At 37.6% G+C, this 23,865-nt stretch overlaps 1 protein-coding gene across 1 annotated transcript; it reads right to left on the reverse strand.

Moving 5' to 3' along the window:
* Positions 1-17,114: 17,114 nt before the first annotated feature.
* On the reverse strand, positions 17,115-23,323 carry LOC145047756 (actin-7-like). The gene is made up of 6 exons (XM_078996085.1): positions 23,146-23,323; positions 22,936-23,061; positions 22,135-22,204; positions 21,281-21,674; positions 17,893-18,506; positions 17,115-17,581 (listed from the first exon to the last, which is right to left on the reverse strand). The coding sequence occupies exons 3-6, from the start codon at positions 22,192-22,194 to the stop codon at positions 17,516-17,518; spliced, it is 1,134 nt and encodes a 377-aa protein (XP_078852211.1). The 5' UTR covers positions 22,195-22,204; positions 22,936-23,061; positions 23,146-23,323; the 3' UTR covers positions 17,115-17,515.
* Between the last annotated feature and the right edge of the window lie 542 nt (positions 23,324-23,865).

Raw genomic sequence — 23,865 nt, forward strand, 5'->3', positions numbered from 1 at the left:
AATTCTTGATCAAACTAATCAAATGATATTAGTAATATATTAGAACTTATAATATATTAATAATCTCCAAGTGTTCTTTCTCTCATTTAGTCTATCCAATTGCATGGTGCCATGCAACCCAAATGGACCATGCCGGGTCGGGTCAAGTACATACCAGAAATAGTTATGGACTTTGACACCTTATCCAACAACCATAAAAATAACAATTAAAGGGCCGACCTTGGTGCTATAGACCCTATCGATAAAATGAGGATAACACACCTCGCAGATGTCGACTCGAAAGGTAAAATCCAACTCTCGGATTACTTGACACATGCTCCACTACCTATTATCATAGTACACCATACTCATAAGTCCTTAACCTTATAAGGTACTCCATAACCCACTAGTCAACCCCTGGTCAAAGTCAAAGTCCTCAGGCAAGTTCAACAGTCCATGTTGACCCCAACTCGTCGAGTACCCTTGACTACTCATCGAGGGCCTTGAAGTACAATCCAACTCGCCGAGTCATCGGGGTGACTCATCGAGTTCCTTTGATTGTCATTCAAACTTTAAGGCGACCCTTCGAGTTCCCTCCTTGCATCTCGATTGATACACACGCATACATTTTCTTAGGGAAGACTCATCTGACTCGTCGAGTTGTCCTTCAACTCGTCAAGTTTATGGCAATCTTCATCGGACTTGCCGAGTTATTTATCCAACTTGTCGAGTTCACGGCCATCTTCATGTGACTTACCAAGTCAACCTTGCAACTCGTCGAGTCCATTCAGTCCTTTTTCCATACAGACTTATTTTGAGCCATGCAGCGGCTCCAAATCATAGATCCAAGCTTCTAGGGCATGCTTATCACGTAAAGTTGCAAACTTTACGTGCACGCATGGCTATAAAGGCTCTAAATGCCTATTTTAAGTTCTTAATGGAACTTCATGCTCAAGAGGGACCTTAATCATGATCAAAACTGAAACTTTATGGTTCTAGAATCCAAGGAGGGTCCAGATCTGAAGTTACAACTTCAGATCTAGCCCATAGGTCATCATACCAACTTGAAAATCCATAAAATCCCTAGAAACTCAACAAAAGGGAAAAAGGGGAGTAAGGATTGGCACTTTGATACCTCCAAAGGATGCTAGCTGAGGTAAATCCTGCTTCCAACACCTCCCTTGCTTCAATTCCTTTGCACTCTTAGCTTTCTTCCTAAAAGATTCTCTTTCCAAGCTTCAAACACTACACCAAGGCACACACACACGCGTATTAGGGTTTTAAGGGGATCTCAAAGATTGCAAAGAGGCCAAAGGAGGCTATGGCTCCTTTAAATAGAGGTGCAAATCTCGGGATTTAGGGTTTCACCTTCCAGCTCCTCCTCGTCGAATCCCAATATGGACTCGTCGAGTAGGTCACTTAACACACAATCCTACCTCGCTGCTACTCGATGAGTAGATCAACCAACTCGTAGAGTAGAGCTTAACCCAATAAATCATATTTAAACAATACTTAAGAATTGGGGCGTTACATCCACACTCTAAATCCTCGATTTCCGATGTACAACCTTTGATCAAAAGATAGATCCAAGCTTCTACAATCGATCTAGCACGTAAAGTTACAAACTTTAGGTGCTTGCATGGGACTTTGAGCTCAAAAATACATTAAACAAGATCTTAAGATGCATGGGACCCTTCATGGGTGCAAAAGAAACCCTCAACTGTCTTGTGACTCCCTTAATGACTTGATCTAGAAGCCCCAACCCCCAACCACGTTTGCAATCATGGTTGGTCATCAAAAATGGCTTATAAAAGCCCTAAATCTCCCAAAAGAAGGATCTAACAAATGAAAGAGCAAGGTTACAGCTTTTTACCTTCAATGAACTGTAGAAGGTGCACAAACTTAGGTTCCCTTGGTCTATACTTGCTTCCTCAAGCTTTTCTCCTTCCTTCTTAAGACCACAAGCACCAAAACCCACCAACAAGGCTTAGATTGCTTCAATAACGGCTAGGGTTTCAATGAGAGTTGTTCTAGGAGCATAAGCGACGTTGTGGTCGACATAACATTGTTTAAATAGGGTGCAAACCCTTAGATTAGGGTTTTTTGTCCAGACAGGATCTACTCGTCGAGTCCGGGACCCGACTCGCCGAGTTCACTGCTTAAACCCTGCATCCCATCCTGCATCTACTCGGCGAGTTGGTCCTTCAACTCGTCGAGTCCAAGGCCAAAAATGCAAAATACTTAGATAAAAATAAAAAGAAATACGTACCAAGAACCAGGTGCTACAGAACAACTAATCTACGTAATAAAGAAGTAGAGTTGGTATTTATCAAGTGGAAACACCATCTATGCCCAAATTATACTTGGCAAAATAACAGTGAGATAAAAGCAAAATATCCCCATTTGTTTTAATCGCTGTGATTTCAGAGACGAAATCCTCAAAAGGAGGAGGTATTTGTAACATACACGTTCAGTTATCGTGTATTGTAAATTATAAAAGTGAATAATATTATGAAATACTATGTGAATTTGAATGTTGAGTTCTAACATATGGTTTTTACTAGAAATAAAGTAAAACTATGCTTAGAATCATTCAGAAAGTATTGGAAGTCTTATGAGATTCCAATCAAATGTCAAATATAGAAATTTAGCGAAAAGATAAAATTTGAAATAAGTAAAATTTTATTATTTAAAATTGTAAAGAATCTTGTTAGAAAAGTTTAGGCAAAAACCTCGTCAAAATCCGAGTTATAACGAAGAAGTTATGACCAATTGAAGATTTGCGATAAAACCGACAAACACTATGTCGCGTAAAAAGTGAGTTTCCGATAAACTACTTTTTAGCCTTAGTGATTTAAATGAAAGTTGTATAACTCGCTAAAATAATAAACTTTCATATAAAGAACTTTTAAATCTGACTTCGTATGAGGAAGTTATGATTTTTCTAAGTTTCGGAATAGCAGTAGACAACTAAAAAAACTTGAAATAAAGATCGACCGATATTTAGCCGACACAACCTAAACGAGAATCGAAGGTCTCGTTAATAGTAGTACAACGGTAAAAAGTCTGACGAAAACGGATGTCGGATGAAGAAGTTATAAATTTTTAACGGATTTTCTTGTCCCGGTCTGTTAAAAATAATAATATTAAAATTAAAGTTAAAATTAGCTGTCGAAGTCTAAACGAAAGTTGTAGAGCATAAGTTTACCTACACGTGCATATAAAGAACGTCAAAAAACGGAGCTCGTATGCCAAAGTTATGGATTTTAGAAGTTTGGGGCACAAAAATCGAGAAAAATGCGAAATCCTAGAAATTTCGCATGGATAAGGTTCGGCCACGTCACCCTTCGTGCAAGCTTGCCCCGTGTCCTGATCTGATGATGAGTCTGAAGTTGGTCCAATGAGAATCCGATGCATGTTGCCTTTTTATTCGACCGAGGCCGTGGCCAAACCAGCTTTCGGCACGCCTCGCATCTGGTGGAGCCATTCGACCCTCCCATCCGAGCCTTCCTAGCCTCCTTGCTCCGGATCCGAGGCTCACAGCTATATATAGTGGCTGCGAGACCTCCCGGGTGTTTTTGAGAAAATTACCAAATTTCACCCCTAACTTCATATTTCTACTACTTTGACATCCCCCGGAACCCCGATATCAATTTTAGCACCCGAAACACACCCCAAAGTGCCCGAAGACCCCAAGAAATTTATCTTTTCGGTTTGAAGACCTACCTTTGCAGAGCCCATTTTTCAAGAAAGGTGCCGGTTTTTATAGAAGAAAGATATTTATAGTAATGAAGTGCTGCCAAAATTACTATTTTAACCCCCAATTACTTCAAAGTGAGTTTAATATATAGGAACAATTGTATGTTATGTGTTATATGTGCTATGTGCTTTTCAGTGTTATTATTCCGGGTTATTTTCCCGTGTTTTTTTTATTCGCTATTTTTAATAGCAAAGATATACCTTTGACCATGTGATGAGTGAAAGGACTTAGATTCACGTTGGTATTGGTATGTAGCCTCTGGCCATGTAGAACATGTCTCCGTAAGAGAATGATTTCTACTCCATGGTGTTGGCAAATGGTTAGACAGGGCTATAAGCCTTAAATCTACCAAAATGTTAATCAGAAATTGTATGTTTTCTGTGCCATTTGGGCCGAAGCTTTATTGATGTATATCAAGTTTGGAAATTGTTATGTCTTATTGATTGTATATCTTTGAATCAAGTCATTGATTGATATGGAATGTTTGTCACATGATTCATATATGCCTTTGTTGTTCCTTGTTCCTCTTTGCTTCTGCCTTATTGAAGTATATATATATATATATATATATATATATATATATATATATATATATATATATATATACATATATATATATATATGGCATAACGTTATATTGTATCTATTATTGAACTCATTAAGCGTCACCGCTTACCCTCTCAATGTTTTAATATATTGTAGGCAATAAGCATCCAGTATAGCTTTATACTGTTGGAAGAATTAAAATAGTTTATACTAATACTTTTGTATTTAAGTTTTAGTATGTATAAAATATACAATATCCTAGGTAGTTTTGTAATAAACTTAAACTTAGTCGGTTTGTATCCAGTCGTTTGTAAATAAATTATCAATGTAAAATATTGTTTGTGAATATGCATGTAGCATGTTTTGGAGTAACAAATATTTTAATATTATGAAAGTGAGGGTCTTTCAGGTTGGTAGTGAGTTGGGTGAGGATATGGTCGATGTTGTGTCATGGGATGACTTTTCGACCAGATTTCGGGCAGAGTTTGCCTAGGCGATTGAGGCATAACAGTGGACCTGAGAGATGTTAGATCTCCGCCAGACTACTGAGAGTGTGGCAGAGATCTCTGCCAAGCCTTGGGAGAGAGCTTAGTTGGTACCGCAATATGCAGCAGTTGAGGAAATAAAGAAGGTAAGGTATCATGACATAAAATAGAATGATAGCAGGGAGATCATGAGTAGCTCGGGGTGGGAGACCCTGAATGATATGAATTTTAGAGCCCGAGAACCCTAATATTGACTTGACGCACATTGGGAAGAGGGAACCAGATCAGTTGCTTATATTGAAGGGTCTCAGAAGAAGACCCAAGATTTCAGATCATCTTTTGAGAGGTCAATAGGGCCAGATTCAGTGCAACATGTTCGGGAAACTGCACGGTGGAGTCTTTCATACTAAAAGTTTGAATTATATTTTCAAGAAATGTCATATACCAATTGCATACCGAGAATCATTAACGGATAACGAAAGATCATTTCCCTAATTACGGGATTGGGAGAGTACAACATCATCTTGGTTTATTCCAAGACTAAGGAGCAGGACGAGGAGCACCTGAGGGAGGTGCTAGAGACTCTGATTAGGGAGAGACTTTTTGCAAGGTTCTCCACAGGTGAGTTCTGATTACTTGAGGTCCAATTCCTTGGGCACCTTGTCAACCAGAAGGGTATACTAGTCAATCCGGCCAAAATAGAGGTTGTGATGCAGTGGTAGATTCTGAGGTCTCCAACTGAGATTCAGAGTTTCCTCGGTCTAGCGGGTTATTACCGGAGATTCATACAGGACATCCCCAAGATTGCAGTTCCTTTGACCCGACTGACCAATAAGTCGGTGACCTTTCGTTGGGGGCCTAAGCAGCAGGCAACCTTTGAGACTCTCAGACAGCAGTTGTGCGAGGCATCGATTCTCACATTGCCAGAAGGTGTAGATGATTTCGTGGATTATTATGATGCTTTGATCACGGGCATGGGTGCGGTACTGATGCAGTGGGGTCATGAGATAGCAGACCTTAGGGAATCAGGTTGGGGATTCTAGTCAGGACATGAGTTCAGTTGAGTGTTAGGTCAAGCGCATGTTCGACCCAGTATGGAAAGTGTTGTAAGACTGCGGGTGTAGCCGTAACATTCACAAGGTTGGCAGACAGTGTTAGAGTGTTGTAAGTCTGCATGTGTAGCCATAGCATTCACAAGGTTGGCATACAATGTTAGAGTGTTGTAAGTCTGCGGGTGTAGCCGTAACATTCACAAGGTTGGCAGATAGTGCTAGAGTGTTGTAAGACTGCGAGTGTAGCCATAGCATTCCCTAGGTTGGTAGATAGCATAGGAGTGTAGCAGTGAGGGCGTGGCAAATCCACAGATTGGTTTATGGATTTCCCCCCAAGGGATTAGACCTGGTGGAGCCAGGGATAAAACTGTCAGAATGCCACTACAATTATGATATCAAGGAAGCAATAGACTGTTGAGGTCGTTTGTGATATAAGGCTACCATTGGTTAGGTAGCAATCACTTTTAGCTTTGGATTGGTGACGTCAGGACACGACGTATGGACCCGATCGGTTGGGTCAGGAGGTTGTTAGAGCCATAGTGGTAAGAAAACTAATGGTAATTAATGACAAAAGTGAATTCCGTTCGAAGATCATGTGGGCGCCTTTATAGCTCAACGACCAGGTTGAAACTCAATATTTCATATGGTTGGCAAAAAAATTGAGACCAGGCAGGTCACGGTAGATTTTGGAAAGTAGCCATGTGGCATCATACTGCTTCAAGCAGTTTAGTCTTCCGGCAGTTTCAGCGTTTGGGCAGTGTTAATATTTATATTTTAGGTTGCAAGTACGAAAAGAATAGCTTGTTGATTGGGAAGTGACAAGTCACTTACAGTGGGATTAGATGAGCCTTGATCAGATATAAGTGATCTGCAGGGATACTCAGGTCTATGATCCTGTTTTATAGTAGGAACCTAGAGTTATCAGAAGTTGAGTAGTTAGCTGAGGGATAAGTGGATTGGGTTCGAAAATAATGATTCAGTATGAGCGATCTGTTAGGGATTCAGACCACCTCGAGACTGCACATTTCATACAGAGTAGATATGGTCATGTTTCAAGGAATTTGTTGATTCTGGGTTTTAGAACCCCACGAGAGATGATTTAGATTGCCTTGAAAGAGGCTAGGTTATGCTCCGAATTGTGGGCATATTGTTCAAGTTGTTGGGCGTGTAAAGAATGGTAAGGGATGATTTCGAGGAAGAAATCTAATTTAAGTGGGGGAGAGTTGTTACACCCCGTTTATTAAGTAAATAAATAAATAAAATAACGAATGTATAATAGACCTAAATGCGGAATAGTGTAGCAAGGAGTTAGTTTTGGAGGTTAAAAAGTTATAATTGAGAGTTTGGGGTTAAAATGTAATTCCTGGTTTAGTTTGTAAAGAATTTTGGAGGTTGAGGGTGGTTTGGTAAATTCTGGATTTAAATTGAAATAAAATCTTGAAGGAAGGGGCTGAAGAGTAAATATTGGATTAAAATTGAAAAGATTTTTGGAGGCAGTGGCTAAAGTGTAAGTTTTGGAGTTAACTTGAAAACAACATTGTGGGGAGGGGCTAATAATGGATAAAGGAGTTAAAGTTTGAATGGGTACGGGACTTAACCTGATGTCCACCCCCACGTCGCATCTTCAACTCTAAACCTAAGAGACCATTTTTCCACCCGCCATGCGTGAAAACAACTGCCACCACCTCTCCACTTGTTCACTATTCCGATCTGATTGGATCGGTGGCTACCTCGTCGTTGAGCACCGCCACAACATACTTTGCTGCCGGAGATGTAGTGAGAAGCCGAAACTCGGAGCCAAACCTCGCACACTGCCACTGCCGGTGGCTGTGAAGATCGGCGAGTTCGTGTCGCTGTTGCATCTCTTTCTACCGGTAATGTATTTTCTTCTTTTCTTTTGTCATTTTCCCGAGCCCCATCACCATCATTGCTCCGGACATTTTTCCTTTCGTTGAGTCCTTCGGTTGCCATCTGCCACCGTAAGGGTGGCGGCGCAGTGCGTGTCGCGGTGTGTTCGGTGCATGTTCAGCTTAGAGTGGTGAAGGAACCATGTCCAGTCGAATGTATGTGTTTTTTGGCTGTCGAAAATCGCAAGCAACCACCATGGCAACCAACCATGGTGGCTGCTGCTCCACACTGCTTTCTGCTGCCACCAGCCACCGTGAAGGGTGGTTGTGTGTATGTATATGTGTTTATTGTGTGTGAGTGTATTTTATGTAGTGAAAAGTGTATGTATTGCTTTGGATGGATTAATCAAGGAAAAGAATCACCACCACCGTGAGGTGGTGGCTGCCGCCATGTGCTGCGACCGTCCACCACCGCCCGAGGTGGCGATAGGTGGTGTTCGACCTACCCTAATGGGCCTAGTGGAACCCTAATTAGGCCAATAGCTTGAATTGGACTGGGTTGGTTTGTGCTTGGGTTAGAAACCCTAATTAGGGTTTAGAAAGCCCAAATTTTAGAAAATGTTAGTTTTGCATTGTTGCGACCCGCATTTAGACCAGTGGACTGAAGTTATGACATATGTCGGTTCCATTGTATGTTCACTTAGTGGAGTAATGGACTTAATAGGCTGAGTCCTTAATGGGTTAAGTGAGAAACACTTAACCCTAATCGTCATTTCTTGTGAAAACCCTAATTGTGTTGGGTTTAGGGTTGGGGCTTTCTGTTGGGCCTAGATGTCTAGACTCTTAATGGGCCAACTATTAACAATTAAATGAACTAGAACACTTGGATTAGGCTTTAGGATAAGGCCCATTGGACATACTTTGGCCTAATTAGTAAATTGGGCCATAGATAGGTCATAATTGGGCCTTGATGATTATGTGATATTGGACCATCAGAGTGTCAAGTGTTGGACCAAGAATAAATGGTTGGGCCTTATGGCAAGACCATGTAGCGGTTTGGGCCCAATTTGGAAAATTAGGCCACAATTGGGCCTTCGTTCATTATTAGACTTTTAGGCCTTTGGATTGGGCCTTGGGCTTAAGTCAAGCTAAGTTAGGGGTAAAGTGTTTTACCCTAAGCATGGACTTATGTATATGTGTTGGGCACCCATTTATTAATTGGGTGTTATTTTGATGTTGACATATTTGAGAATCTGTCGTCCAGCAGCTAGGGTTTTGTCAGCGGGACTTCAACAGTATGAGGTGAGATTTCCTCCAGTAGGAATGGGCCGAAGACACCAACGCTGGCCCGTTTATGTATACTAGCATATGTTGTACTTAGGTCTGATGTCGACGATAGCTCGATATAGCTTATATGTTCCGAACTTCGGTCCGATGTCGAGGCGGTCCCAAGAAGCATTTATGTATGCTTGATGTCTTTGTGATTCTTGCATGTTATGTGTTATCCGTTCTGGGCTTCGGTTTGATGCTGGAGTAAGCCCGATGATTGTTTAGCTTATATGTTATGTGTTATGTGTTCCGGGATTCGGTCCGATGTCGGGGAAAGCCCGATGAATGTTTAGCTTATATGTTTTATGTTATGTGTTCCGGGCTTCCGTCCGATGCCGGGGCAAGCCCGACGAATGTTTACCTTATATGTTATGTTGTATGTATGCCGGACTACGATATGATGCCAAGGCAAGCCCAATGAATGTTTATATGATTATGATATGTGTTTATGTTATATGATATGTTGTATGTATGTCGAACATGGGTCCGATGTCGGGACAATCCCGATGCGGTCGGATGTCGGGCGGGGCTCGATGTTGTGCAAGTCGATGTCGGGCGGGGCCCGATACAGTGGGCTAGGCCGAAGTTATGTTTATGTTATTGCATTATTTATGTGTTTATATGTATACCGGATTTCGGTCCAATGTCGGGCGGGGCCCGATGTAGCGAACAAGGCCCAGTGTATGGTGTGTGGTAGTATGGGGAGACTCACTAAGCTTCGTGCTTAGAGTTTTCAGTTTTGGTTTAGGTACTTCGGTTTTCAAAAGAGGAGCTCTGGATGATTGCAGTGCACACACCATTTATTTAGCGTGGGATGTTTATACTCTGATATACTTTGACATTTGACTTTGATACATTGACAATTATTATGATATTTTGAGATACATGTCTTATGATTTTATAAATGATTTAAAACGAAATTTTTAGACTGTATTTTTAGGTTGTTACAAGATTACACGGTGTGCCAGTCTATATTATCTGTAACTGGGATATTAGAATTACCTCTCGGTTTTGGCAGTCACTTCAGAGGTTATTGAGAACTCAACTCGATATGAGTACTGCTTACCATCCCCAAATATATCATAGAGTGAGAGGACCATCCAAACATTAGAAGATATGCTGAGAGCCTGTATGATAGACTTCAGCAAGGCATGGGATGCCTATTTGCCACTGATTGAATTCTCATACAACAATAGCTATCACACAAGCATCAAGGTTGCTCCCTTTGAAGCCTTATATAGACATAAATGCAGATCACCTCTCTATTGGGTTGAGGTGGGAGACACATAACTGGTGAAGTGACTGATACCTAACAGCACTCTCACGGGTCCTAAAATCATTAGAGAAACAACAGAGAAGATCAATCAGATTAGGGAACGACTAAAGGCGTCTAGGGACTGACAAAAGAGCTACGCAGATAAATGAAGGAAGCCCTTGGAATTTCAAGTTGGTGATCGGATACTGCTAAATGTCTCTCCATGGAAAGGGATGATACGCTTTGGGAAGCGTGGAAAACTAAACTCGAGATACATCAGACCATTTGAAATCCTTGCCAGAATTGGTCCGGTGGCTTACAAGCTACAGTTCCCACCAGATCTCAACAATGTACACTCTGTCTTTCATGTGTCAAACCTGAAGAAATGCCTATCTAACGAAACTCTCATTATCCTGCTTGATGAGATCGAAATAAATGAGAACCTCCATTTCGTCGAGGAACCCGTAGAAATAATGGACAGGGAGGTGAAACAAACAAAACAGAGTCGCATCCCATTATGAAGGTTCGATGAAGTTTCAAACGAGGACCTGAGTTCACCTGGGAACGCGAATACTAGATGAAATTGAAGTATCCACATCTCTTCCCTAGTTCTTGAGAGTTGCTTTAGAATGAATTTCGGGACGAAATTCCCTCTAACAGGGGGATGATGTCACAACTAGCAAATTTAGGGTCGAGTTTGTATTCATGTACAAACAATTTCCTTATGTAACCTTATTGCATTAGATTATTGAAATTCAAGGATGGCAATGCTATATGAACTTATATATGTGCATACATAAGAAACATTTACAAGACTAGAAATAGGTTAAATGCATCATACATAAATCAAAATAGACCTTGGTATTATAAGTTTTGGCCCAAATAACCCTAGGCCAAAAACCCTATTCTTTGGGCCATGTTGAAACCGAAAACCCTTCTTTGTGGGCCATCTAAAAACCGAAATACTTTAAAGTAGCCTAACCAATACCGAAAACACTTCGAAAATAACCCAACAAGGCCGAAAAAGCTTTCTCCTAGCCTTGAATTTTCGGCTTGGGTGTAAGATAAAAAAAAAAGAAAAAAGAAAGAAAAGGATTGACCACACCTTGACACCTCATTGCTTTATCCCTCATTATCCTCCAAACTTCCACACCATGCAAGCTTTTATACATTATGTCTCCATGCATGGAGCCTAATAATCCATCAAGTATTAACTAAGAAATTTTCCCCTTTCAATTTAAAGGTTTCGGCCGAGAGTGGGTATTCCACTCTTGCCACTTGATTTCTTTTTCTCACTCACTTCCCTTGTTTCACAAGACAAAGTCATCTTTTCGAGTATCACCACCTCAAGGTTGGCTCTACTAGTTTTGGTAAGTTCCTTCATGAATCCTAAGTGTTTTTCATACATTTTGTTGTCAAGTTCTTCATGGTTACACATATTTTTCATGTGATAAATCCCTAGAACACCAACCTTTTCAAGAAGCTCTCCAAAGTTCATCCACCTCATCCTAGGCTTGACATCATCTCCATTTTCCTTCCTACCACACACAAAAATCATCAAGGTGTGCTTCATACCCCCATTTTCGAGTTTTACATGCTTTTAGGGGGCCGGGGGGGGATACAAGTCAAACTACATTTACCCAATGGTTATTTGCATGCACCAACTTGTTGTGAACTGATATGTGTACAAAATGCTCAAATCATCATATGATTGTTCATAAAAATCGTAAGTTATAGAGTTTTGTAAGCCAATATTTGTTTGTCTATTGGACACTTGCATGCATTATCCATACTTGTATGAGTATGGGAAAATCCTTGTATGAAAAGTAAATATTATTTGCTCATATCATAAAAATCGAAGTTTATATGGATAACACCACCTTGTTAATTAAACATTTCGTTTCGAATTTACACACACACACACACAATGCCAAAAACTTATAAATATTAAGTTCAAATAGGTTGTCTTTTGGATACTTACATGCCTCATTTTGACCATTTGGAAATTGATATCTTTTTGTACAAAATGTGGAAGTCATCACTTGATATCCTTTTATAAAAATCGTGACCCATATGGTAAGGTTGACAAAAATCAAACTATTTTGTGATATAAAAAATTCAACTGGTAAAATATTGAGTTGTGCAAAACTACAAAACACTTGGAGTTTTTATTTCTAAAAATCACTCCATTAGTAAAAATGACTGTATTTTAGACATTATTGTTTGATGGTTATAAAACCAGGGATATCAGGTTTTGAAAACCTTACAAATTGATATTTATATAACAAATTATATAAATAGTTTACACAAAAACATATAAAGCAAACTATTATTGGTATAATTTGTGTGTCATAAATTACATGTCGTAAATTGTATGTCATGAAACTAATAAAACATATGTTATAAACCGCATGTCATGAAATCCATAAGACGTGTGTCATAAAACACATGTCATAGATTTTCAATAGTGAAATCATTTCATTATACAATAAAAAGGGAATCGTGGTTAACATAAATCTGTTAAGGCTCTAGCGAGACACTCTCTCTTCACTGTACCTATCAGTGTACACTCTAAGTCCTGCATTATAACCAGAGTCTCCTGGAGGGAGAGCGAGATAGTTGTGTATAGATCTATACGGGGATTGACAACCCCACACCTGATTTGTTCGCTACAGCTAGACGGGCTAATCTAGGGTGACAAATATCTTACCTATTTCGACGTCTGAAGAACTTCGTATAGGCATAACAGTCACATCAAGCATGATTATAATAACTCACCTAGGGATTACAATACTATCATGGTTTACGGGGAGCTTACACTTCATCGGTTTTATTTAAAATATAAAACTTCATACTACCTTTCAGTACACTATGGTTTACATTTCTGGTCTTAGGGTTTAAGACTACCGTTTTCATACATCAGAAAATATTGGATTTTCTGGGAACTTACATTTTTCAATTACAAGGTACATGCATACATACATTTTTAATCTTTGGTGCAAGACTTACAACTCATTTTTATAGAAAATATCAAATTTTCTGGAGATATACAAATCATTTTTAAACTAAGCAGATACAAATATTTTCACACAAATATGCTTATGAACTCACCAACATTCAATGTTGATGCTTTTCAAAATCATTTTTATTCTCAGGGAACCAGTAACAGGTAATCAACTCATTGAGATCAAGTGATATTGCACTATGGAATTTTACTTTTTCTGTCACTTTTATGTCACTTATGAACAAATATTGTATTTACACTATGTAAGTTTGTATTCTCAATGTATGTTGTTTAGTTGCTATGTTTCATTTATATTCAACTTTTATGATACTATACAATGATGTCATCCACCCCCGGACACTTCCACCGTCAGTTTGGGGGTGTGACATAATGAGCAAGTTAGAAACATTCTACTCACAATGGTCCAGGAATGAAACAATCTTGTTGGATCTATACTTGAACCCGTCTTCCATGTACTTTACAAACACCTTGATCTTCAAGATTCAAACATTTAGTGGGGAAAATAAGCTCATAAAAGATGTCAAGGCTCAAAACAAGCAAGAGGAGGCTAGGGTTTCTCAAGGAATGGTAGGAGGTGATTGAGGTTAATCATGTGAGGGCCCCCAAGAAGTTAGAGCCCTTAAATATAGCTTAAAACCTTGGGATTAGGGTTTTGGTTTGCAAAGGCTACGCCCTACATAGCATAACCTATGCCCTGCATAGGTCATTAAACTCACGATCAAAATTCAATTCCTATGTCCTGTGTAGTGGAAAATTCCCAATTTCCAATTCAACTTTAAACAACCATAACTTCTTTGTTTCAACTTCGTTTTCGACATTCTTTATATGCACATAAAGATATTGACAAGCCCCACAATCTTATCTAGTTACTTTTGACAAAAAAACATATCGAACTAAAATTCTTAGTTCATGCAAGAAGCCTGAGATATAACCTTTCTAATTTTACCATTTTGTTTCAAGGAACAAATCGAGGGCTTTAATCACTTAATCCAACATTACCAACATCCGAAAGGGCCTAAACCCTATTAATTTGAATCCCAAAACTATCACTTTTGATCAAATTCTGGCCCGATGTCCTGAAATTAAAACATCACTAAAACTAGGTGTTATGAAAACTGTAATTATTGTATTTCCTGCAAATTATACAATCGATTGATTAATTTCATGACAACCCACTTTGTGCAACGATTTGATAAGCAAATTAAAAACTACATGAACCAAAATTATAACTAATGAAAATTAAAAACTACAAGGACAAAAACCATATCTAATGTATGAAAATGGACCAAAAGTGTAATTCATGCAAATTTAAAACGGGAAAATGACTTTTGAGTGTAACTAACTATTGCGTTTGTTTTCATTTAGTCCCTTTTTTTCTTTTTTTTGTACTCAATATACCATCGAACTTGTTGTTTGTGTTACCGTAACCCTTTTGACCGACTTTTGACTTGTGATTGTCAGTTAAAGGGTTATGGTGAACACAAACAAGAATTCTGATGGTATATTGAGTACAAAAACAAGGAAAGGAACCAAATGAGAACAAACTCAACAGTTGGTTACCCTACCGAGTCATTTTCCCCGAAAAGTTAAATGAAATTAAAGTTGCAAAATTATCAAAGACTGCAACCTTCTTTGGCCATAACATATATGAAGAGCATTTTGGAGGGGTAACTTCGTTAAAACATGGTATATGATATGCTTATTATGGTTAGCAGTTAACACCTCTCTCCAAAAGGATATGACTGTGTATGAGAGATATATTTATCAGCATAAACGTTTACCACAAGGTATATTATGGTAATATATCTGCAAAAGCTGCATGATATTGTACACATTGATGTTGTATCTTATCCCATGAATTCGATCTTAAAGCTAAGTAAACTCAAAAATCACAGCACTTGTAATTCCACTCGTTTGTAGACTTGTATAGAATCCATGATACAATAAATCATTTGATTGGAAATGTAAATATAATCATGAAATGCAACTGCTTAGTCAAGATTCCCTTAATAAATATTCAAGTGCATTACAAAGTTGTATATGTATGAATAATGTTATTTCGTGGATTATGTTTTGAAGAGATGCAAGAATGAATCTCATAAAGTCATTAATATCAGTAGGAGATGACGTGCGATTTGTTGTAAATGAGTAAAGGGAAAATGAATCAGGAGGGTAACAAACTGTTGTATTTGTTTGCATTTGGTTCCTTTTTTTTGTACTCAATACGATCGAACTTGTTTGTGTTCACCATAACCCTTTGACTAGCTATAATAGGTCAAAAGCTAGTCAAAAGGGTTATGGTAAACACAAACAACGAGTTTGATGATATATTGAGTACAAAAAAATGCACCAAATAAAAACAAACGCAACTGTTAGTTACCCTTAAGAGTCATATTCCCAATTAAGAACTATAGAGACCAAAACTATAATTATTGTATTTCGTGCAAATTATATAATTGGTGTATTAATGTCATAATACACACTTTGTAATACGATTTGGTGTGCAGATTAAGGGGGTGTTTGGATAGAGAAAAAATAGGCTGCTTATTGCTTATTGTTTAATCCCACCGCAATAAGCAAATATAAGTGTTTGGATAAAAGTCTTTAAAAATCAGCTTATTATGGTAGAAATAAGCAAAATAACGTGATTTTAATAAACAGGGGGGGGGGGATGCTTATTGTTTATTGATCATTTTACACATATAAGATGTTTTGTTTGCCAAACCCTTACAATGATTATTGCTTATTGGTTATTCCTACCACAATAAGATAATCCAAACACATCTTTAAAAAAAATGTTTATTCCTACCGCAATAAGCAAATAAACAATAAACTAATAAACTAAAAATTATTTATCCAAACACCCCCTAAAAACTATATGGACTAAAATTATAGTTAATGCAAATTAAAAGCTATTGTGATATATATATATATATATATATATATATATATATATATATATATATATATATATATATATATATATATATATATATATATATATATATATATATATATATATTAAAAAAAAACTATAATTAATGCATAAAAACTACATGGACCAAATGTGTAATTCATACAAATTAAAAACTTAAAGGACCAAAACTGTAATTATTGCATTTCCTGCAAATTGTATAATTGATGGATTAATGATTGATCATTAATGTCATGACAAACCACTATGTACTGCGATTTGGTATGCAAATTAAATACTACATGGACCAAAATTGTAATTAATGAAAATTAAAAGCTACACGGATGAAAACTAATTAATACATAAAAATACATGGACCAAAAGTTTAAGTAATGCAAATTAAAAACTAAGAGACCAAAACTTTAATTATTGTATTTCCTGCAAATTATATAACTGAAGCATTAATGTCACGACAAACCACTTTGTAATGCAATTTGGTATGCAAATTAAAAACTATAGGAACGCAACTATAATTAATGCATAAAACCGATATGGACCAAAAGTGTAATTCATGCAAATTTATTTAAAAAAAAAAATCAATGACCATGTAAAACCACTCGCCTTGTAATGTGATTTGGTATGCAATAATAGGACAAGAGACTAAATGTTAGAATAATACCAATGAGACAAAAATTGCAATTTGTCCCACCCAAAAAATGGAACAAAATAGAAAAGAAGCCGCTCTCTTTCTTTTTGGTCCAAGCAAATTCATCGAAAAGAACCTAGAAAGTTTTTCAGGATTGAACAAACACAACCTTAAGAGTGTCACCTTAGCATGCTACATCAGCAAGTAGCAAAGTTCGATCCCAGATTATATAGGATATGCAAATAACATTATAAATTTCTTAAATACAACAAAATCTGGACGTAAAAATTATTTTGCAATATATATTTTTAACAAATTGATAAAAAAGGAAACAAAGATACTCATCAACTAATGGTAATTTAAGATAGCCCTAACCAAGCAATAAATATTATCAGCTTCAATAAAATGATATTAACAAACAACACTTAAACCGGATATTAAGATGAAACACAAAACCAGAGAAAGAACACAACGGTGATGGTGGTGGCGGTGGTTGTGGTTGTGGTGGCGGCGGGCGATGGTGGTTGGTGATGCCATGGTGTTGGCGGTTGTGGTAGAGGTAGTTGTGGTGGCGATGGCTGCGGTGATGGTGGTGATTAGTTAATGGAAAAGATGTTTATCTTCTTTGTTAACGACTTCACATATGTGTCCATGTCTGCTTTTCTTACTTCACATGCTTAGAAGCATTTCCTGTGGACAATAGATGCACCAGACTCATCATACTCGGCCTTTGAGATCCACATCTGATTCACACACAAGAAATGTTAGAGGAAATTAAGGAAAATAGCAACATGCTTTACTCTAGTTTCTAATATATGCAATCTACTTCATTTTTTCTCCATTAAAACCAATGTCCTTACGTTACATAATTACATTACCCATAATAGCAATTTATGTAACAAGTAAATCACATTACTGATATTCATAGCAAAATTCAAGTATGTTGCTATATTATTGGTAAACTATAGAGAACGGTTGCTGTTATTTGCAAAGAAAATTTAAGTACATTGTTAGTTTGGGTAAAAAGAGTGGTTTTGATAGTAAAGTAGTTTACCTGTTGGAAGGTGCTGAGAGATGCAAGGATTGATCCTCCGATCCATACACTGTATTTCCTCTCAGGCTTAGCAAACACCTTGATTTTCATGCTGCTAGGGGCAAGGGCAGTGATTTCCTTGCCCATCCGGTCAGCAAAACCAGAGAACATAGTTGACCCACCACTAAGCAGAATATTTTCATAAAAGTATTTTCTTAGATCAACATCACACCTCATGATGGAGTTGTAGGTCATCTCATGAACACCAGCAGCTTCCATTCCAATGAGAGATGGCTGGAAGAGAGCCTCCGGGCAGCGGAATCTCGCTGACCCAATCGTGATAACCTGCCCGTCGGGCAGCTCATAGTTCTTTTCAACAGAGGCACTACTTCTTGCGGTTTCGAGTTCTTGCTCGTAGTCAAGAGCCACGTATGCAAGTTTTTCTTTCACGTCACGGATAACATCTTGTTCTGCTGTTGTGTTGTAAGTGTAGCCTCTTTCGGTCAGGATTCTTATTAGGTAATCTGTGAGGTCATGGCCAGCGAGATTTAGACGAAGTAAGGAGTGAGGAAGTACGTAACCTTTGTAAATTGCAACCGTGTGGGAAACACCCTCTCCGCAATCCAACATGACACCTGTTAAAAATAGTGTTGTTGAGATTTCTTGGCTAAAACAAAAGATAAGTTTATCCCACATTAATGAGAAAGGGAAATGGCCTTAAAATAAAATATGTTAAATGTTCAATAACTATTTTAGGCCTTTACTGCCATAATAAATTTAAAACATATTCAGATAGTAGGTTGCTCCCCATCTTCTCCATGTTTTTTAATGATTTAAACTTCATCTTATATGTTGGAGTAGGAAATGCACTACAATGATGAATGATAGTTAGATTATAATATTCTCTTGTTATAGTACTATATAAAGTGGAGGAATATTTGGTCATTTGTATGTTAGAGCCTGATTATTCTTTAGAGAGATCCATCATTGTAGTCACAGTTTAATAAGAGATTGGCTAGAAATTCCATTCTCTAACCACTTGTTCTTCATTGTATCATTTAGCTCTTTCTATCTATACATTATCATCGACTCATCATACATCTCGATTATCTTTACTAATATTCATATTCTGCACCAGCCAATCGTCAATGGGATACAACATATAGTATTAGAGCTATACTCGTTTTTCTATGAGGATCGATCCCGATTGGCTATTTGTCTTTAAGATTTTCAAGCTCTATCAAAAAAATTCACAGATTTTCATCTGAAATTTTTTTAGGTGAGTTTTAATTGATTTTTTTGATTGATTTCAACCCAAAATAAAGATTATGTTACTATTCTCAAACATTTTGTTGTTCATATGAGTTCATCAAGATATTCTTTTACTGCGGAAGAAGAAGATGCTATCGTTATAGGTTCATTTGATCTATTTTAGTCTATACGTGTATCCGTTATGTAAAGAGACGCAAAAAACATTTAGGCATAAAGAAGGCACACTTTTTCAAATTGATATCTAGAAAAATATATGTAGAGACTATGGGTGCGTTTAGTTGGAGAAAAATGTGCCGTTTTCCGGAAAAATTTTCCAAGAAAAATGAGAATTTTGAAAACGCGTTTAGTTCGTCTATTTTTCTAAATTTTTCACGGAAAATGAAAATTTTCCGTTTTCTAAAATTACAAAGAAGATGGAAATTTTTGGAAAACTGATAATCATTGTTTTCCATATTTTTCTAATTTCAAAATTTTTCTAAAATATAAACACACACCCACTCTCACCCCATCCACCTCTATCTACCCACACACACATACATACACACCCCCACACACACCCACCCGCACACACACACACACCAACCCACAAACACACACACACACATACATACCCATCCACTCACACACCCACTCACCAACCCACAAACACACACATACATACTCATCCACTCACACACCCACTTACAAACACACACACACACATACATACCCACCCCCACACACAAACACACACACATACATACCCATCCACTCACAAACACACACACATACATACCCACCCACACACACACACCAACCCACAAACACACACACGCATACATACCCATCCACTCTCACACCCACTCACAAACACACACACATACATACACACCCACACACACACACACCCACACCCACAAACACACATAGATACCCACCAACACACACACCCACACCCACACACACAAACACACGCACACACATACCCACCCACACACACACAAACCCACACCTACCCCACCCCCACCCTCACAGAAACACACACCCACACACACACACAAACCCACACCTACCCCCACAAACACACACAAAAACACACACTCGCACACCCACCAACCCAACCCCACCACAACAATCACCGACCTACCATCACCAGCACCACCACCACCACCACTAACTCGTCACTAGCAACACCACCATCGCCGTCGCCGCCATTACCACCACTGACACAATTGCCGCCGCCACCACCATTGCCTGTTAGCACCACCACGGCCGCCAACCCGCTGTCGTCACCTCCCCCACCCACACCCTACCACCGCTACCGTTTTCTAAAAATGAAAACCGATAGAAAAATATACATCTAAACACGTTTTCTAATTTTGTAAAACTGGAAATGAAAAATAAATAAATTTTAACTAAACACGTTTTCTAAATTTTTCAATGAAAAATGAAAACGGAAAACGAAAATCGAAAAGGGAAAACAAAACACGGAAAATGAAAATTGTTTCTCCGTAACTAAACGCAACCTATGCTTCTCAAAGAAAATCGTAAGAAGATATGTCGGTATGGTTCCCTCTATATTTTTAAGTGGCTGATATCTATTTGAGAAAGTCAAGATAGAAGCATGCGCCCTGTCTCTTTATCTTTCATGCTACCTCCTTTATGGAAGACTTCTTCACTCCTCTCCACATGACACCTAACCCGAAGATGACCACCTCATAACCCAACTTACTTCTCACCTCCCATCCACATTCCACGGGTCCCCACCATAAGAAAACCCTCCTCCTCCTTTGCCCACAGCCACCACCTTTAACTCTCAACAGTCACCACCACCCTCGAAGACAACTTCGGACACCATCGTTCCATTTTTTAAAACTAAATTTATTTTTATTTTAAACCTATTTAACATCTTTTATACTTTAGTACCCATTTGTCCACTTAATAGAGGTCTTTGGACGAGTAGCGTCGAACCAGATGTCCGCAACCAACAATCCATTGTTTTTCTCTGGTTTTGGAGTTATCCATGTATATATTTGTATTTTTATATTTACTTTGATTTTCTCCGGATGACAGCAAATCTTTAGATCAAGTTTCCCCATATCAATATGCAACCAACATAAATTATAGTTGAAACCCAAAAGAGCAATGCGAAACTAACCAGTTGTACGACCACTCGCATACAACGAAAGCACAGCCCCTATTGCAACGTACATTGCCGGAACATTGAAGGTCTCGAACATGACTTCTGTCATCTTCTCTCTGTTTGCCTTTGGATTTAATGGTGCCTCAGTAAGAAGCACAGGGTGCTCTTCAGGAGCAACACGAAGCTCATTATACAAAGTGTGATGCCAAATCTTTTCCATATCGTCCCAGTTGCTGATAACACCATGCTCAATTGGGTATTTCAAAGTCAAAATACAACTTTTTGAAATGGCTTCAACTCCTACATAAGCATCCCTTTGACCCATGCCCACCATAACACCAGTGTGTCGTGGCCTACCCACAATATTGGGGAACACCCCCCTAGGAGCATCATCACCCGCAAACCCCGCCTGTAAATTTAATCAAAGAACAAAAACAACTCCAAATTGAGTAACCTCTTACCCAATTTACACAAAAAATGGATCTTTAGACAATATACTATAGGACCATATGCAACATTACTAGGTAACAATTAAATGCTTCTTTATTTATAAATATGTTTCACTCTATTACCACTTAATGCAATAACATTTTGGACTTTTTATCACTTTATGCGAGCGGCACAAATTATGCATCAACTTATACCCTGATATAGGCAAATATTGTATATTTTTGGTGATAGATAGAAATACAGCTGCATGTTTCGTTTATAAAACTAATTTGTACACAATGGAGAAATATATGATGCGTCATTTCTGAAACAAACAGTTACTCCTAATTTGAATACAAAAGTACAAGAATACTTTTACAACTAAATCAAGAAAGTTTACTATAAATAGGAAATAGCAACAGAAGAATTATTATACTAACCTTCATCATTCCAGTTCCATTGTCCAAAACAAGGGGTTGAATATCCTCAGAGTCAACCATTTCTATAAACCTGCAACACATACAATAAACTTACACAACAAAATCTTTGACATACCTGTTATTTCCCAATAGTTTTTAACCTTTTTAGCAAGAAATACACACAAAAAGCCTAGTTTTTTCCTCTAGACATTTTCCCATGATTCTCATAAGGTCAAAAGAACTTCAAACAAACTCCAACCAAACACATCAAGGTTACAAACTGCTACTATATAGATCTAGATCACCATCACCAATGGATCCTCACAAATTTAACAAATACTGTGAAATCGAGAATGCAATTCAAACAGAAGCAGATGCCAACGTTTTTTTTAAGAACACACTAATCAAAGTAGATGGATTCAATACAGCCACAGTGAATACTTAATTGATCTACAAGAATCCACATTAGGAAAGCTTTTCATTAGGTCCTACCAAAGTGAAAAATCAATGTAATTTAATAAATTATTTCGACAAGTTCTCCATGATTCTGTATGAATGCTCTAACTAAGTTCGAACAACACATATCTTACACAGTTCACAATCAGATAAGTCAACGATCATATCATAATTCATACCAATAAAAAAACAGATATCCTTCACTGTGAGAAATCAAAATACAACGTTTTCGATCAAAATATAACGATTTCGATTGCACTTAGAGAGAAGATTGGATACGGATCCGTAATGAATGTTAAGAGACACGGAAATTTAAAAAAAAAAAAATGATAAAACCATTAGAATTACAAGATAATCGAAGCAAACCTTTAGTTTTACAGATCGATGAGGAAGCAGCATAAATCAACCTCCACTTGCCGGCAACTCAAAACCCTGGGCTCCGGTGGGGTTTGTTTGTTTGGTGGAGAAGTTCATCGTAGGACGAAAGGTTGACTTACAGGAATTAATTAGTAAGTGTTAGGTAGAAATTAAAACGAAGAGAATCTTAGCTGGTTATAATAAATTATAGCAGTTTACCATTCCATTTTTTAACAACGTGAAATCAAACCCCAACTTTAAACAAACAGATTTTCAGAGGAGCCGCTCCTTCTTTTCCGGCGGCGATGTCCGTGTCACCCCAAGTAACCCTTTAAACCGCCTAAAGTTGACCGTGAAACTTTTGTGACGAGTAGTACAAAAAGAAAATGTCGACAAAAGATAATAGGATAATTTTTTATTAAAAAAATACGATTTCATTAAATATGACAAACTAACAAAAAAGAGTCTTACCTTTTAAAGTAGATATCTTAGCTGCCCATTTATAGAAAGTACATCATCATTCGTTCCATCTTAGGATCCATAAACGTTTCTTTTTCTACAATAAACATTGTTCATAAAATCTACAATAAACATTGTTTATAAAATCACAACTCATTTTATGAAAAGTGAGGTTAAACGAGACTACTAAGGAGTGAGGAATTATTCGGACCACTCGGACGTATTGAGATTTGACTTTAGATTTTGTGTATTACAGACTGCATCGTTCGTGGGTTTTATGTATTTTTATTGACTATTAGGAAATTCTACGAGAGAAAATCATATTTTCTATAGAAAACTAAATATCCTTCTATTTCGGTTCTTACAAATCCTCCTACCCAATTAAATGATGATATTTATCATATTAGTATACTAAAATATCATTAAATGAACATTAAATGTTATACATGTTATTATTTAATTCAGTGGAAGGATTTGTAG

Source organism: Lactuca saligna, chromosome 5 (assembly GCF_052625555.1).
Source record: "Lactuca saligna cultivar CGN05327 chromosome 5, ASM5262555v1, whole genome shotgun sequence".
Classification (NCBI taxonomy): domain Eukaryota; kingdom Viridiplantae; phylum Streptophyta; class Magnoliopsida; order Asterales; family Asteraceae; genus Lactuca; species Lactuca saligna.

Excerpts from the sequence above, each read along its gene's own strand:
- LOC145047756 (XM_078996085.1), bottom strand. The coding sequence starts at position 22,194 with ATGGTTGACTCTGAGGATATTCAACCCCTTGTTTTGGACAATGGAACT. Across the intron at positions 18,507-21,280 it reads TGCGAGTGGTCGTACAACTG|GTGTCATGTTGGATTGCGGA; the intron begins GTTAGTTTCGCA and ends TATTTTTAACAG. Across the intron at positions 17,582-17,892 it reads CTCTCAGCACCTTCCAACAG|ATGTGGATCTCAAAGGCCGA; the intron begins GTAAACTACTTT and ends TGTGTGAATCAG.